The 16956-nt window shown below is 45.3% G+C and overlaps 1 protein-coding gene across 1 annotated transcript; it reads left to right on the top strand.

The window, feature by feature from the left end:
* Nucleotides 1-258: 258 nt before the first annotated feature.
* LOC135818074 (uncharacterized) lies at nt 259-16250 on the top strand. The gene is made up of 7 exons (XM_065331394.1): nt 259-2658; nt 4377-4455; nt 6764-7057; nt 7563-8032; nt 9316-9474; nt 12889-13029; nt 15155-16250. Exons 1-7 carry the CDS (start codon nt 325-327, stop codon nt 15161-15163), a joined length of 3486 nt encoding a protein of 1161 aa, XP_065187466.1. The 5' UTR covers nt 259-324; the 3' UTR covers nt 15164-16250.
* Nucleotides 16251-16956: the final 706 nt, after the last annotated feature.

Below are 16956 nucleotides of genomic sequence, written 5' to 3'. Positions count from 1 at the left end.
GGGTTAATTTGCTCAAATGCACAGCAGTCAGTTAAATTCCAATGAAATGCTTGTGCTCAAATGGTCCTGCTAAACTGTTCATGTTGAAATTCTGGTGCTGAAAAAGGATTATTCCGGGTGTTGTAGGCTAGCTAAACCCAATTCAACGTGAACATATCCTTCCCATTTTAATGACTTCTTCCTCATATCTACATCACATGTATTGTGCTTTGTTCTGGTGTATGTGTATATATTGATTGTGCAGCTGATAATGGCCAGTACGCAGCAGCTCTAAGTGAACTGATCAAGGAAGGTGTCCAGCTGATACCGTACGGGCGCCTGATAATGTGCGGGCCGGGCCGCACAGGCAAGAGCAGCTTCCTGCGATCCCTCCTGCGTCAAGCATTCATGTCCCAATTCGATAGTACCATCGGTGTGGAGCTGGAGAAGGTGATATGCACGATCGAGAAGCAAGGGTTACAGTATGAATGGAAGCAAGCTGAAAATTCTTACCAGCAGCAGTTGGCCCTGACGCACAGAGCTGTTGGACAAGAGAAACAGAAACGGAAAGCAGCAGCACTGAGACAACCAAGCGTAGAGATCTCGCAGAATGCCAGGTCCACATCCTCAACGACATCAACACCCGCAGCATCGCCATCCATTGTTACTGAGGCTGAGCAAGTGAATACAGCCAGTGTGGGTGAATCTTCTCTCAGGCAACCTGATGACACCACCGATACCGGGTACTCTGCTCAATCTGCTGCCAGTTCATCTGAAACTATGGACTCCCAAAATGTTTCCCCTGCATCCAAGCCAGAGATTTCACCTATGACTGCGCTGAAAGAAGAAACACCAGAGCAAGATGTCCAGCAACTACAGACGGAAATAAACTCAGCAACATTGAAGTTCGAAAGCTTCATTGAAGATCTGCGGACAGGCAAAAGCGAAGTTTTCACTGCAGAACATTTCAAGAATTTCACTTTTATGGATGTCTGGGACTTTGCAGGCCAGAAGCTGTTTGCAGCGATCCAACACATGGTCCTGGCCTGTGATCGGTGTGCATATGCTGTCGTCTTTGATGCCTCAAAGAAGCTCCAGGCCAGAGCGAAGCCGACGTTTGGTGTAGATGGTGAGGAACTGCCGCTTTCCAACAACCTGGAGCAGACGAACTTTGATGTCATGGAGACATGGTTCAACGCTATCCACGAGGTCATTGGAGACAGCGACAACGTACCCGTGTTTGCCATTGGCACACATGTGGACAAGTTACCTAAGAATCCAGAAGCAAGGAAGAAGGCAACTGAAGAGATAAAGAAGTACATATGGGCCAATGCAGAGGGAAAAGCATACGCCAACAACATCGACAAGGTGGTATTTGTGGACAACACACGAGCTGGTAAAGATCCGGAAGACCCAGCAGTTGTTCAGCTACGGCAAGACATCGTCCAGCAGCTGCAGCATCAGTTCAATGTTCCAATACCAATCCGCTGGCTTCCTGTGACCATTTCCATTGGGCACATTGCAAAATCGTTTGAACGACCATGGCTATCGGTTGAAGAGCTACGTCGCTTAGCTATTGCTGTTGGTAGCATCTCCAGTGATGATTCTGAGTCAGATTTCCAGGAGATGGTGAAGTTCCACCATGGTCTTGGTCATTTGCTTCACTTTATTCACAATGCCCGTCTTCGTGATCGTGTCATCATCGACATCCACTGGGTTCTGAAGACGATGTCACTGCTCTTCTGTCCTGAACCAAAGGATTTGCAGAGCAAACGTCTTCGTCCACAGTACGACTTGCTGACACAGAATGGCATCCTCCTGGAAAGTCTTGCCATGCACCGCTGGTCACAGCACAATCGCATGACATCGCGCTACACGGCCACAGGAGAACAGCGTGATTTCCTGTTTGAGATGGGTGAGCACTTTGCCCTGTTCTACAACACCAAGACAACTGTGAAGGTGCCTGGTCAGAGGAAAGAGGGGACAACTCGCAAGTTCTTTGTACCAGCTCTGGTGGAGCGAGTTGCACGTCTTCAAGATGAAGTGAGCAAAGGCAAGCCAAGTCCAGCTATGTACCTGTATAGTGGTGCAGATCGTTACTTTCCACAAACCCTGTTCTGGTGTGCTGTTGTGAGGTGTATGCAACGCTACAGTCCAAAGGTGGATCCAATCCTCTATCACACATCGGCACGTATTCTGGTGAAGGATCGTTTCTGGTTAGTCATGCGATACTTCCAGCATGGCATTCGCCTGTCACTGGAGATTCCTGTTGATGCTCGACCAACTGCTAAGTCTTCGATCGCCAGTGCTACTTCTGCTGCTGCTGCCAGTGGGGGAAAGTCAGTTGAGTCCGCTGGCATTGGAGCTGCTGCAAGTGAGGATGAGTCTGAAGCTATCAAGCTTTGTCACGAGCTTCTACCGTACCTGGAGTCAGAGCTTGACAAGCTGAAGGCATTCTCGCTGACTCATGTGGAGTTTGGCAGAGCTGTCCGCTGTCCGTGCTCGTTCAGCCGAGATGCGTGTCGCAAACACAAGCAGAAGTCTTGTGTAGAGATCGGCTGTCAACACTTTGCTCCATTGGTGGAAGGATTGCGTCCACGCTGTACAATCGGAGCACGTCCGTCAGTGGATATCAGTGATGTACGGCACTACTGGCCATGCTTTGTCGAAGACATACAGGTAAACAGAAGTCATAACTGTTAAATGGGAAGTATACTGTAAAATCAAATTTTCACATGTTGTAGTCTTCGGGGTGCTGAGTCGAATGGTCTTGGTCCGAGGAAGCTGAGATGCTTCCTTCCTACTTTATTCCCAATCAAACTCGCCACTTCCACCGAAACTGGGTGACTGCGCTCTACTAGATGGGAATTTGTCACTAAATGTTCCACTTCGTTCTTATAAAACACAGCTGACCGAGATTAGCCCATGTTGTAGTCTTTTGGACGCTGATTCGACTTGTTTTGGTCCGAAAAGGCTGCGATGCAGCATTCGGCCCTTATTCCCAATCGAACACGGTTGAGTAAGCGGTCACGTGCTCGTGCATATCCCAGAAGCCTGTTCACCGAGCCTGCAGGCTACAACTTTCACACCAAGGTTTCAACTCAAAGGTTCAATTCAAGTGACAGGAACGCGCTTAAACAGGCTGTAAGTTGTTGCCTGAGGGCACGGTGACCAGGTGACTGGTGTCCGCATGAGCACATGACCGCTTACTCAACCGTGTGCGATTGGGAATAAGGGCCGAACGCTGCATCGCAGCCTTTTCGGACCAAAACAAGTCGACTCAGCATGCAAAAGACCACAACTTATGAGCCAATTGTGATCATCCGTGCTTTTATAAGAACAAAGTGGCGCTTTTGGTGACATTTTACATACAAATCCCCATCTAGTAGGGCGAAGTCACCCACTTTCGGTGGAAGTGGCGAGTTGGATTGGGAGTACAGGAGGAAGGGAGCATCTCAGCTTCCACGGACCAAGACCATTCGACTCAGCATACAGCCATCCTGAGAGTATGTACCAGGCCAGTACATGTCAGGAAAGTGCTGGCCTGAGGGCAGTCTCTTTTTCTTAATTGCCCTGATCTGGAAGTGTTTCTAAATCTACCGGCTCCCGTACCAAACAATCACACTGTACTCTAACCCTAACCAGTGTAGGTAATATTGCACAATACAGCATGCATTCGCTGGCTCAGGGTTTGCTGTTTCCATGACAACCACTTGCTTGTGACGAGAGGCACTGGAACCCAGGTACATGACTGTAATCATATGTTATGATTTGTAATAGCTTTTTCGAGAACGGTTTCAACAAGTCCATTATACACAAATCTTTGAGAATTTTTCCCCCCGCATACATTTCTCTATAGTGCTGGATTCCCGAAATCGGAGTGCCAAATCTTCCTGAAAATTAGAGAAACCGTATTTTGCAGATAGAAAACAATAGCAATAGCAACATAAGGGATTGATGTTGACAAATGCAATGGGGCTTGCAAGTCCTATACCACAACCAGGCCAGGGTCATGACAGCGCTGAATTTACGATCCAATTGTATCTAGTTTTGTATGGATCCATGCACATTTGAGTTGTTCCCTTCTCCGTAGGGTGACAAATCTGCCCAGACTAACTGGACTGCTCCCAAACCCCCAGAAGTGGGGACCAACTTCTGGCACTGAATCCAATTCAGTACACCTGCACTTGACACAATGAGAGCCTACCTGCCAGATATGTACTTTGCTATGGCCGGTGTGGATCTCCCAGAAGTCGTTATCTGCTTATCTGTTGAGTTCTGACTTCATCATTTTTAGTCCCGGCACAAGTCTACAGTAAAGGGATGGGGGATTGGCTGGTGTAAATCATTTTCTTTGTCTGCATGCCACACTGCTATGTTTCATTGATTCTCTCCAGATCCCAGAGCTTGCTGATACTGAGAAGCCAATGCCGGCAATGCCAATGACAGTTGTGGAGCCCGCAGTCAAGGACAATGGTGAGATAATTCAGTATAGTGTGAAATTGATAATATGCCCTGGAAAGTACTGTGCTGCTCAATGAAATCCGGTCACGGGAATCAAGTACGTGCCTGGCGCTGTGCAACCCTAGACCTGCAAACACTGGTTTGTGACCTAGTGCAGTGCACTGACTACTTACTTGACTCACTTGATCAGATTTCATTGAGCATTGACTGTGGAATACGGGAATGCAGGCTGGAAAACGAGACATGAGAAGCTAGTACAGTCGACCTACCCTTATAACGATATTTGCGTCAGACCAAGAAATGTTGTTATAAGGCCAAAACAAATAATGACCTTGTTTCCGGTCGCCCGACCGGGCCACTTTTTCCCAAATTCTGAAACTTTTTTTGGTCCCAAGTGTATACAAACGGTGGCAATGCCATGTGTGCAAGTGCACTCAACGAGTCATAACTCAGTCAAATCTCAACCGAATTCCACAATCGAAACACCTACAAGGTAGCAGAGATTCTCAGCTGTCGGCTCGAAAACCTCCGGGGTCGATACGAGCTAGAATAACGGAGCTGGAAGGACTCAAACTGTTTGCTTGATTTCTCAGGATGTACGAAAACAGGAATACACCACATGCTGTACAAGAACAGTGAGTCAGTCAACTTTGACATTGATCCTTGCCATGATATATTATGTACAATGTACATGTGTAGGTGCTCTTGTCCATCAATACCACAACGATTGAGGAACCAAAAAAAAGTATCCAAAAAAAGTTTCATTCCGGCCGACCGAGTCTCCTTTTTGAGGGGTCGCCGACCGGAAACAAGCCTATTTTTTGTTTTGGCCTAAGGGTAATATTGTTATAGGGGTAACTGGTTCACTTCATACACATACGTCATAATACATTGGTTTTATTTATTTTTTACACTCTCCATGGCATAAATAACTGACGCACATGCACATTATGTACACAGCAAGGTGCCCACTGGTGCCCCTATTGCATTTCGTCATTTCCCAGCAACTTATCAAGTGAAGCTTGCCCTACCTGGATAGTGGGCTCTACATATTCCTTGCTAGATATTGTTATAAAATGGAAAATGTCGATTGGTCAGCCCATTTTATATCCTTATAGGGGTAATATCGTTATAGCAATATTGTTATAGAGGTAAGGCATTGTATACACAAGTCAATGAAGTGATTTGGTTTGGCAGAAAAATATCGTTATAAGGGTAATATCGTTATAGAGGTTATCGTTATAAGGGTAGGTCGACTGTATAACCTGCCTGTCCCTGGTCACTAGAGTGTATGGTTCACGCAGGGAAGGACACACTGGAATTGACCATAATGTCGGGTACGAAGGCTGAATATAAGACTGGGATTATTCCTATATATAGAAACGTGTGTCAGTGCTGGGCTTCTATTCAAATCAGGTCGGTATTTAACCCTTTCTGTACAGACTGTACAACTTTTGATCCCCTGGGATCGAAACTTTTCAAGATGTCAATCGATCGTAACTCAGTCATTTCTGGGTTATTTCAAAAACTAAGATGTGTAGGTCGAAGAGAAAACTCCCAGCTGTCCATTGCCATTGGCATTGAAACCATCGATGAAGCGCTCCGATGTGCGGTTCTGGGAATGTGTTTGTGTGTATGTGTGTGTGTATGTCGATCGAATCGATAGGTTGCGGGTTCGATTCCCGACAATTATGGTCACACACGTCTTTCTTCTCTTTCTCAGACTCTTCCTGACTTTTCTTTCTTTCTCCTGGGTGGTTACCAACAGCCAGTGTATGCCGGAGTATGTGGTGTGGTGTGTGTGTAGAAAAAGAAAAAAAGAAAAAAATGGAAAAATGAAAAATAGGGATTCACTGGCTAGAAAAAGTCACTTCAAACAGCTGTGTGGTGGATACCAGGCTAAAAATAGTGGCGATCAATTCATCAGCCTTGCAAGCTGTTGAATGGTGTAATCCCAGCACAAGTTGCTATGTCTAACATAGCTGTTCGCTATCATCGCTCCCGCGATGGGCATGTCTGAGGTCTGAGGTGTGTATGTGTGTGTGTGTGTGTGTGTGTGCATGTGTGTGCGTGAGTGTGTGTGTGTGTGTGTGTGTCCATTGTTCTTATCACCTGACGATGGCCAAGTGCCGAAACGTTGTAAAATAACGGAACTTGTTCGGCTGTGCAGCACTCTTGGATTGGGTGTGTCTCAAATTTCTTTCCATGTATTATCGGTGTTGTGCAATTCCGTTTTTATTTGTTTCTGGACATGTAGTTGTGTGTAGTTGTGTGTTCCTGTGTCATCTGTGCCTTCTGTATTTTGCTGCTTTCGCAACAGACAATCCGTTTGACCTGGATGGGTTTGTGTGTGACATTCAACCATGGTTGAACAAAGTTGACGCAGATCTACTGCGACGGATGGTGGTCAAGAAGCATCTCATAACTGACAGCGCATCAATAGAGAGACTAAAGAGAATTCGGTCCCGGGATGGACTATCTGATCATAATGAGGAGCTCATCCAGTTGCTCAGAGCTGGTGGCCTAAAGACTTATCGTGATCTCGGTGTTGTCATTGAGGAACTTGGGTATGTGGACAAGAGCAAGGAAATGCTCTCCATTTTGTCCCACACAGGTACGTTGTTGCTATACTTTTACTGCAATGTGTTCAGCTTTGGTGGTGTTTAATGGACAGCTGAGAATTTTCTCTTCGACGTACATATTTTAGTTTTTGGAAATAACCCAGGAATGACTGAGTTACGATTGATTGAAATTTAAAATTTTTTTAAAAAGTTTCTATCCCAGGGGATCGAAAGTTGTACAGTCCGTACACAAAGGGTTAATGTCCTTGGCTCACCATCTGAGTTCCCAGAGTTGGCTTGATCATTAAGACCAGTGTGACAATGACCGTTAGAACCATGTGATTTACTCACCTCCCACCGCTTTAGGAGGTGCATCTGTGCCTTGATCCTTGAAGCTGGTGGCATTTCCTACGGATGAGGAAAGCTCACGTCTAACCGTGTCTGTCTTAACGCGAACTGTGAACTTCTTTTATGACCATGTACACATCTGTGATGGTGGTCGTTTTTCAGTTTGCTGTGTTGTACATTTCCTTCTAATAACTGTTACTTTGCTTGTAGGTTCAGCTAAAGTTCAGCATGATACTTCAAACACTGCGTCCACGAGAGCTGCAGTCTACCAAGGAGCATTGCGCAAGCACTACACAGCTGTGCAGAGAAGCCTGGAGATAGATGTCGTGGACTGTATCAAGAGTTTGCGAGCCGATGGTCATGTGAACGACGATGGCGTGAAGGAAGCGAGGGCTCTGATGAAGTCAAGCGGACGAGCACAGGCTCTGGATCACCTGTGCTGTGTGCTGGAGGAGTTGTCGGTCGAAGGCATGTGCTACTTTGTGGAGCGTGTGCTACCATTTCAAGGCCTGTCCCAGCTGGTGGAAACATTCCAAGCTTGTCCCGGTCCTGGAAAGTGCACTCTGAACCCCCATGATCTCCACACTGCTCCCAATGCTGATGTCAAAGGGAAAGTGTTGGATGAAGCTGACAGTGCAAGTGCTACATCTTCTTCACTGAAAGACAAGGTGAAAACTGGGGTAAGAATGGATTTTCTATCCAATTGTGGAGTATGTCTTTAAAAATGTTCATAAACCGGGATTATACAGAGACTTACACAAACACAGCATAGGAGATTTTTTAAAGATTCGCAAAGAACAAAAAGAGGAAATAATGCAGATAAACCCTTTCACACTCAATGTTGGGTTTTTTCTATATTATTTCAATCATGTCAAAATTTGCGCCTGTCTCTGGTATATTTCCTCTCCTAGTCAAAGGTAGGCAAAATATAGCAGGGGTAGAACGGATTCTTGCTTCTGTGAGGGAGGTGAAAGCAATGGAAGCTAGCTACATGAGTAGAGCTGGTGTCGTGACATGTCATACTGAGACAAGCTCGTTGGTGATGACACCACACATGGAAAGTCACAAACTCTACCTAGCTCAGCTGCAAACAGTTCTGTTACATCTTGCAAATCTACATGCATCTCCCCTCACCATCACCATCACGCCTGGTGCCTAGTCTGCGGAATCTTCAATCCATTGCTCTCTTCCAGTCACTGAACCTGAAGATGTCCGCCCAAGATTGCCTGATGAGACAGGGATGAAACACGCATCCTAATCTGCGAAGCTGATGCTGTGTGTCATGCACCGGGCGTGAACTGATGCACACGCCTGCCAAGCAAGATATCACCAAAAATGACTAGGCCATGTGCGAACTGATGGTGATAGCGGGAGATGGACTTGCAAGATGTGACCAAACTTAGGGCAGCTACGGAGAGCATGTGATGTTGCCATTTGACAGACTGTAATGAGAGCTTCATGTGAAGTCCTCAAGCCCGGCATTAATCTAAGCATGTAGTAGCAGCATTTAACGTAGAAAACTGTGCGAATATTTGCCATGCGTGCTCATGGTGCTGCATGGGTTTGTGTGCACACTGTATACAAGTAGCCATTTACACAGTGCACCGCGCTGCACCATTCCCTATTCTTGCAACCTCTATGGGTTGCCCCATGATCCTTGGGGGTGGTGGCGTTCCTACGGATGCGGACAACTCGATCTTCAACTCAGTCTCAAGGGAACTGTGGATTTCTATAACTGTTATTTTTACGGGTGTTATCGGAGCTCGACAAACCTTTCCTGCTCCATGATGTGTATTTGAACTATTTTCTTTTCTTTTGGAATTGACTTCTTATTCAAAGCTCAAGAGATGAACAGATGGTGGCATGTAGACATTGCCACTGAGCATGCATATTATGTTTGTCATGCTTATATTCCTAAACGATTATCTCTGCACAATTATTTGATCTGTTGGTGTATTCTTAGATGTCTGAGCTTCACCAGGAAGTACTGCGTTCAAGCTATGTGGAATTGAAGTGCCGTTTGGACGTAGAAGAGGGCATTCTGGATCATCTCTATGAAGAGAGCATCGTCACCAAGCGCTTCTGCAAGAAACTCCGCACTATGGACGATCGTGAAGACCAGGTAATGCTTGTGTCAATGTGTTATGCAACTACATAGGAAACCTGGGCAACGCAGAAAATCTCGGTGGATATCATCATCATGCCGTGCAGGGGCGTCGGACACGGTACGGTCACTACGGTATTGACCGTACCACTTTTCGCCAGAGGTGCCCCTCGTGGAAGGTCCAAAAAAAATGTATCTGGAAGTGGCACTTTTGGCCGAGTGGTTCACCTGCGTACCATGTGTAGACTCCTACAGACTGTCAGTGTACCAGGTGTACGTGTACAGCGCAGTGCTGTAACCTGTACATTACTCACAAGTAGAGTGCTGTACACTGTACACTACTCACAAGTAGAGTGCTGTACACTGTACATTACTCACAAGTAGAGTGCTGTACACTGTACACTACTCACAAGTAGAGTGCTGTACACTGTACACTACTCACAAGTAGAGTGTTGTACACTGTACACTACTCACAAGTAGAGTGATGTACACTGTACACTACTCACAAGTAGAGTGCTGTACACTGTACACTACTCACAAGTAGAGTGCTGTACACTGTACACTACTCACAAGTAGAGTGTTGTACACTGTACACTACTCACAAGTAGAGTGCTGTACACTGTACACTACTCACTAGTAGAGTGCTGTACACTGTACACTACTCACAAGTAGAGTGCTGTACACTGTTCACTACTCACAAGTAGAGTGCTGTACACTGTACACTACTCACAAGTAGAGTGCTGTACACTGTACACTACTCACTAGTAGAGTGCTGTACACTGTACACTACTCACAAGTAGAGTGCTGTACACTGTACACTACTCACTAGTAGAGTGCTGTACACTGTACACTACTCACAAGTAGAGTGCTGTACACTGTTCACTACTCACAAGTAGAGTGCTGTACACTGTACACTACTCACTAGTAGAGTGCTGTACACTGTTCACTACTCACTAGTAGAGTGCTGTACACTGTACACTACTCACAAGTAGAGTGCTGTACACTGTTCACTACTCACAAGTAGAGTGCTGTACACTGTGCACTACTCACAAGTAGAGTGCTGTACACTGTACACTACTCACTAGTAGAGTGCTGTACACTGTACACTACTCACAAGTAGAGTGCTGTACACTGTACACTACTCACTAGTAGAGTGCTGTACACTGTACACTACTCCCTAGTAGAGTGCTGTACACTGTACACTACTCACTAGTAGAGTGCTGTACACTGTACACTACTCACTAGTAGTAGAGTGCTGTACACTGTACACTACTCACTAGTAGAGTGCTGTACACTGTACACTACTCACAAGTAGAGTGCTGTACACTGTACACTACTCACTAGTAGAGTGCTGTACACTGTACACTACTCACTAGTAGAGTGCTGTACACTGTACACTACTCACAAGTAGAGTGCTGTACACTGTACACTACTCACAAGTAGAGTGCTGTACACTGTACACTACTCACAAGTAGAGTGCTGTACACTGTACACTACTCACTAGTAGAGTGCTGTACACTGTACACTACTCACAAGTAGAGTGCTGTACACTGTACACTACTCACAAGTAGAGTGCTGTACACTGTACACTACTCACTAGTAGAGTGCTGTACACTGTTCACTACTCACTAGTAGAGTGCTGTACACTGTACACTACTCACAAGTAGAGTGCTGTACACTGTTCACTACTCACAAGTAGAGTGCTGTACACTGTACACTACTCACAAGTAGAGTGCTGTACACTGTACACTACTCACTAGTAGAGTGCTGTACACTGTACACTACTCACAAGTAGAGTGCTGTACACTGTACACTACTCACTAGTAGAGTGCTGTACACTGTACACTACTCCCTAGTAGAGTGCTGTACACTGTACACTACTCACTAGTAGAGTGCTGTACACTGTACACTACTCACAAGTAGAGTGCTGTACACTGTACACTACTCACAAGTAGAGTGCTGTACACTGTACACTACTCACAAGTAGAGTGCTGTACACTGTACACTACTCACAAGTAGAGTGCTGTACACTGTACACTACTCACTAGTAGAGTGCTGTACACTGTACACTACTCACAAGTAGAGTGCTGTACACTGTTCACTACTCACAAGTAGAGTGCTGTACACTGTACACTACTCACTAGTAGAGTGCTGTACACTGTTCACTACTCACTAGTAGAGTGCTGTACACTGTACACTACTCACAAGTAGAGTGCTGTACACTGTTCACTACTCACAAGTAGAGTGCTGTACACTGTACACTACTCACAAGTAGAGTGCTGTACACTGTACACTACTCACTAGTAGAGTGCTGTACACTGTACACTACTCCCTAGTAGAGTGCTGTACACTGTACACTACTCACTAGTAGAGTGCTGTACACTGTACACTACTCCCTAGTAGAGTGCTGTACACTGTACACTACTCACAAGTAGAGTGCTGTACACTGTACACTACTCACTAGTAGAGTGCTGTACACTGTACACTACTCACTAGTAGAGTGCTGTACACTGTACACTACTCACAAGTAGAGTGCTGTACACTGTACACTACTCACAAGTAGAGTGCTGTACACTGTACACTACTCACAAGTAGAGTGTTGTACACTGTACACTACTCACAAGTAGAGTGCTGTACACTGTACACTACTCACAAGTAGAGTGCTGTACACTGTACACTACTCACAAGTAGAGTAGTGTAGTGTAGTGCAGTTTAGTAAGTGTAGTGTAGTGCAGTGCAGTGTAGCGCATCGTAGTGTAGGCAGTGTAGTGCAGTGTAGTGTAGTGTAGTGCAGTGTAGTGTAGCGCAGCGTAGTGTAGGCAGTGTAGTGCAGTGTAGTGTAGTGCGGTGCGGTGCGGTGGGGTGTGGTGCGGTGCGGTGTGTTGTGGTGTAGGCAGTGTGGTCTAGACGGAATAGACTGTTCTGTCAAACAAGTCTAGACTTCTGTGTGTTGGTGTCACACATGTACACGATTGCGCTACCATTATCACTAGATATGAGAGGGAATGTAATAATTATGGAAAGCTTTCGGCCTGCATTTCATTGTACAGCTCATGGGCTTCCGCACCCACATTGTATTGGGTTATCGTTTTTATGAGGACTAAGCTTTTTACACAAGGCAGCATCTTTGATTGGCAGCGCCAAACACAAAGAAAGAAAGGCAATTTGCTGTTTCTGGTCTAACAGTTACTTGGACTATGAGCATCATGCATGGTAGCTTGCTGTGGGTTTTCGGTCAAATTAGACTTGAAATTTGGCAACAAGAGAGCATGGATGAATAATATAACCCATTGGTTCGATCAAGCCCACTAAGTTGCTTTACTTTGAGAGATTGGAAGTTCGTGACAATGCTATAGAGTGTACAAACTAGACACCTTCAACTCCTCATCAAGAATTCCATGTTTTGTCTGTTTCTGGAATGTTGTGTCTCAGGCGTCTGAGTTCTTGGAAACACTGCCAGGTTGTGGTGCGCAGGCCTTTCGCCAGTTTCTATCCGCTCTCAAGGACAGTACGAAGCTGGCTCACAAGGAGCTGGCCGATCTGCTGACGGAGAAGCTGGTGGAGAAGACTTCTGTAAGCTAATGTTTGTTGTGAATTGCACTCATTCTTCAGACTGATTTTGTATTGTTTATTCTCTGGCAATGCTGTTTTACCATATCTGTCATGCACAACACCTGAAACATGGCTCCACAGTCAACTATACACAGTCACTTTGACAACAAAAAAAGTTAAGAAAATGGAATGCAAGATACAATAAAAACCATTTCCTGACATCATTATAAAAATTAATGTCAAGATTGTCGACGCCAAGCTATTATTATAAGCATGACATCAACAATCTTGACATAAGTTGTATTAGGTTGTCTCTTCACCAGACAAGATTAAAAGACTCTTGCAGACGCCAGCACAAAGAGCTCACCAGAAATACTCCACGGTAGCAAGTATTTACTCATGACCAGCTTGTTTCCAGTTTTTTGGCTTTCAATAACTGCTTTTCTTCTCACGAATCCCCGTGAATTTTCTATGGGAAGAAAGCTTGTGAGGAATAACTGCTTGCTGCCGTTGAGTCAGTCAGAGCAGTTTGCTTTTCCGTCTTGTCAATATAAATAATGTAACAAACAAGTCTTGTCCTTTGTGTCCTGCGTCCCGGGGAACGGAATGGCTGAGATTCCGTAACAACGTGGTGCCGAAACCCGGGACGCAGAGGATGAGTAAGTTTGTCATGAGTCTGTTCGTCGTCGTCGTCAACAACTAATAGTACAACTAGAGAGTAAGCGTGGATATGCAGGTGATCAGGAGAGATGAGGAGCTGGTGGAAGCGGAAGACGACGCGGAGAGGAGGCAGAGAAGGTGGTGGACCGGCAGAAGCTGGGGACTGGAGTCTGAGACGGCAGGAACCGCGATGGAGCGTGTGGCCGTGGCTCGCCAGAGGCCAGTGGACGAGTCTGGCATCACTGACTGTGTGTCGTCCTTGTTGTTCGTCTTGTTGTTGTCTTGCTCGCTGTGTTCTTCTCTCTTTGCTCAGTTCGTTGCTTGTTCAGTTGTTGCTGTATTGGTTGAGTTTGGTTGTTGTCGTTCTGTTGCTCTTCTCGTCGTTCTGTTGTTCTCCATTGTTTTGTGTTTTAGATATATTTTGCACTGCTGCGCCCATGGTAGTATTATTTTGAGAGCTTCGGCTCTCGTGTTTCGGTTGGCCTTGCTTGCCTGTGAGTAGAGCATCGGCTCTTGTGGTTTTTGTTTGGCCCTGTGTCGTGGCCTGGTTATAGAGCGTCGGCTCTAGGTTTTGGTTTGGCCCTGTGTCGTGGCCCGGATTTTATTTTAGAGCGTCAGCTCTAGGTTTTGGGTTGGCCCTGTGTCGTGGCCCGTTTTTCTTCAGAGCGTTGTCTCTGGGTTCTGTTGGCTTGTTGTTAGCTTGTGCTACAATGTAAGCTGGTTGTTTTTGGTTTTTCTGTTCTGCTGTGGTTCCTTTTGCTGTCGTGCATGTGGAATGTGGTGTCGGTTTTATTATTTTGTGGAATGTCATCAAGGGGGCAGGTGTTGTGAAAGGATGTGTTGTTTTCCTGTGTGATGGCATTCCCCAAACTGTCTCGTCTAGTCGCGTGCATGTGTGATATGACCATGCGCGATTTTGTAGTCGAGAGTCCTTTTGTCAGTCTTCTTGTTCGTCTCTGTCAGAGCAGTTTGCTTTTCCGTCTTGTCAATATAAATAATGTAACAAACAAGTCTTGTCCTTTGTGTCCTGCGCCCCGGGGAACGGAATGGCTGAGATCCCGTAACAGGCTGAACGCTGCATTGCAGACCTTTCGGACCAAAACCACTCAGCGTCCAAAAGACTACAACATATGGACCAATCGTGGTTAATAAAACCGAAACGGCCGTTTAGTGACTTTTGCATACAAATCCCCATCTAGTAGGGCGCAGTTACCCAGTTTCGTTGGAAGTTGCCGAGTTTGATTGGGAATAAAGGAGGAAGGGAGCGTCTCAGCTTCCTCGGACCAAGACAATTCGACTCAGGGACCCGAAGACTAAAACTGGTATGATTTTTTGATTTTTAGGATTTCCCCTGATTTCCCCTGGTGAAAAATGTATTACGTAGAATGATGTTTGGAGCCAGCAACATGAGGCTTAGTGTGTGTGTTGTTCCAGGACTCAGTGCATTGATGAATGTTTATTTGTGTGTATGCTTTTGTCCCTACAGGGTCTGTGAAGGTTACTCTGCTGGTGAACCCACCATGAGCTGCTATGTACCCACAATGAGCTGTATCAGTGAATGGTGTGTGTAGACTCTACTGAACGGTCGTAATGTTTCTGATCAAGTTTATTCAGGTATTCCAAGACCTTTTCTAGTTATGTTTCTTTTACGCCGTCTTGAACTCTTGGCTGGCATTCTAACTGGTGTAGATAAGAATGAAATAAACTTTACTTTATCCTGTATTTTGCTATTCTCCTAGTGAAATGGTTGACGATTCAAGTTAGACTATAATGAAATCCACACTGCACTGCACTGCCAGTTTGTATTTGCTATCTATATCGTAAGCTTTGGCGCACGGACACGTGTTGCCTTTTGAGATCGTGACATTTGGAGCTGCTCAGCTGTGCTGAAGACCTACCTGGTGGCATCTTGATAATTTTTTAAAATTATTACCGGTATGATTCTGTGGGTCTACACAGTACGTTGAGTGCACTCTTTACTGTGAGTCTACTGAGTTTTAAAGTGTTTTGTCGGTTTCTCCGCGTCTTACGTACATTAATTAAAAGCTTCCAGAAGTTCAAGTGTGCTGTATGTTTCGAGCTTCAATACTATATCATTAATATTATGATGTCTTTGACTCGCGTTTCCTTTTAGCAGAGCTTATAGTTTTGTTTTCGCTCTAGAGATTAGCCTGTGTTCTTGCACACTTGTAGTCAACATAGAATTTCTGACTAACTGAGGAAAACGTACTCAGCGGGACACACGTTCTCCTCAGAAAGTTGCATTGCCTGAGAATAGGTATATGGAGAGGTACTCGCATTGCAAGTAGTTCGTACCGACGTATTATATGGACTTGTACGGTACATGTATTGCTTTTTTCTTTCTTTTTTTCGGATCGCTGTGTTTGGCGGCATCACACGGTTATCGTGGATATGAATTATCACAATGAGGAACACCTCATTATTGCATCGGGAAGATGGCTGACTGTACTTGCTCACTATGATGTTGAACTTGTTACTTGGGCAATGGTATTGAGTGGAGCTAGCAGGATGACAGTATGTACATTGTACCCGTACGTACATAAATATAATGTATAGTCATATATTGTCGGTCATGGAAGAAGTGTGTGTGTGGGGGGGGGGGGGGTCTGCCTAATACAATGTACTTCAGAGCCTACAAGTAGACCGGTATTTTTTCATGTACACTCAATGCACATTTGAGTCACCGTGTATACATTGGTATGCTGTGCGGCTTGCCTTACAGTGAAATTCTAGCCTGGCTGTTCTTGGGCGGCCGACAGTACTCACCTCTTTTTATTTGGTTTCCTAAGAGACTTACTTTTGAGAGTATGTACTGCATACCGCCTGTCTCCAAGTATGTATGACTTGTGGACAGACAGTGGCCTAGTACAGTGTGGATCCCAGGTTTTTTTGTGTGTTTTCAGCCTGATGATCATGATGATGGGCCAGTCCTGAAAATTTGGTGGAATGTTTTTTTGTTTTGTTTCGTTTTGTTTGGCAGTGAAGAGACCGTTGTTGGGGTTGGAGAAGTGAATCATAGTGTTGTGTCAGTGGTTGCACTGGAGGTTAGGGAAAATTAGAAAGTCTTTTTGTCTTGCAATATGGCTGCCCGTAGCCAGCTAAATTATTATATTTCACCCTGCACTTGTCATGGCTGATGTGAGAAAGAATCATACTGTAACTACCGTATTTCCACAAATACCGGTATATGTTTCAGTGGTTGCGTTGGACTTTAGGGAAAATAGGGCTTGAAAGTGATGACGTCAAAACGGCCAGGGAGTAGTAAGT

This window comes from Sycon ciliatum, chromosome 5, assembly GCF_964019385.1.
Source record: "Sycon ciliatum chromosome 5, ocSycCili1.1, whole genome shotgun sequence".
NCBI classification, from domain to species: Eukaryota; Metazoa; Porifera; class Calcarea; order Leucosolenida; family Sycettidae; genus Sycon; species Sycon ciliatum.
The sequence above is the reverse complement of the archived record's forward strand: the minus strand, read 5'-3'. Positions and strand labels throughout refer to the sequence as shown.

Bases quoted from the DNA above. Each gene is read 5' to 3' on its own strand.
- LOC135818074 (XM_065331394.1), top strand. From the start codon at position 325: ATGTGCGGGCCGGGCCGCACAGGCAAGAGCAGCTTCCTGCGATCCCTC. The intron at 2,659-4,376 runs GTAAACAGAAGT...GATTCTCTCCAG, and splicing joins GCTTTGTCGAAGACATACAG to ATCCCAGAGCTTGCTGATAC. The intron at 8,033-9,315 runs GTAAGAATGGAT...GTGTATTCTTAG, and splicing joins AAGACAAGGTGAAAACTGGG to ATGTCTGAGCTTCACCAGGA.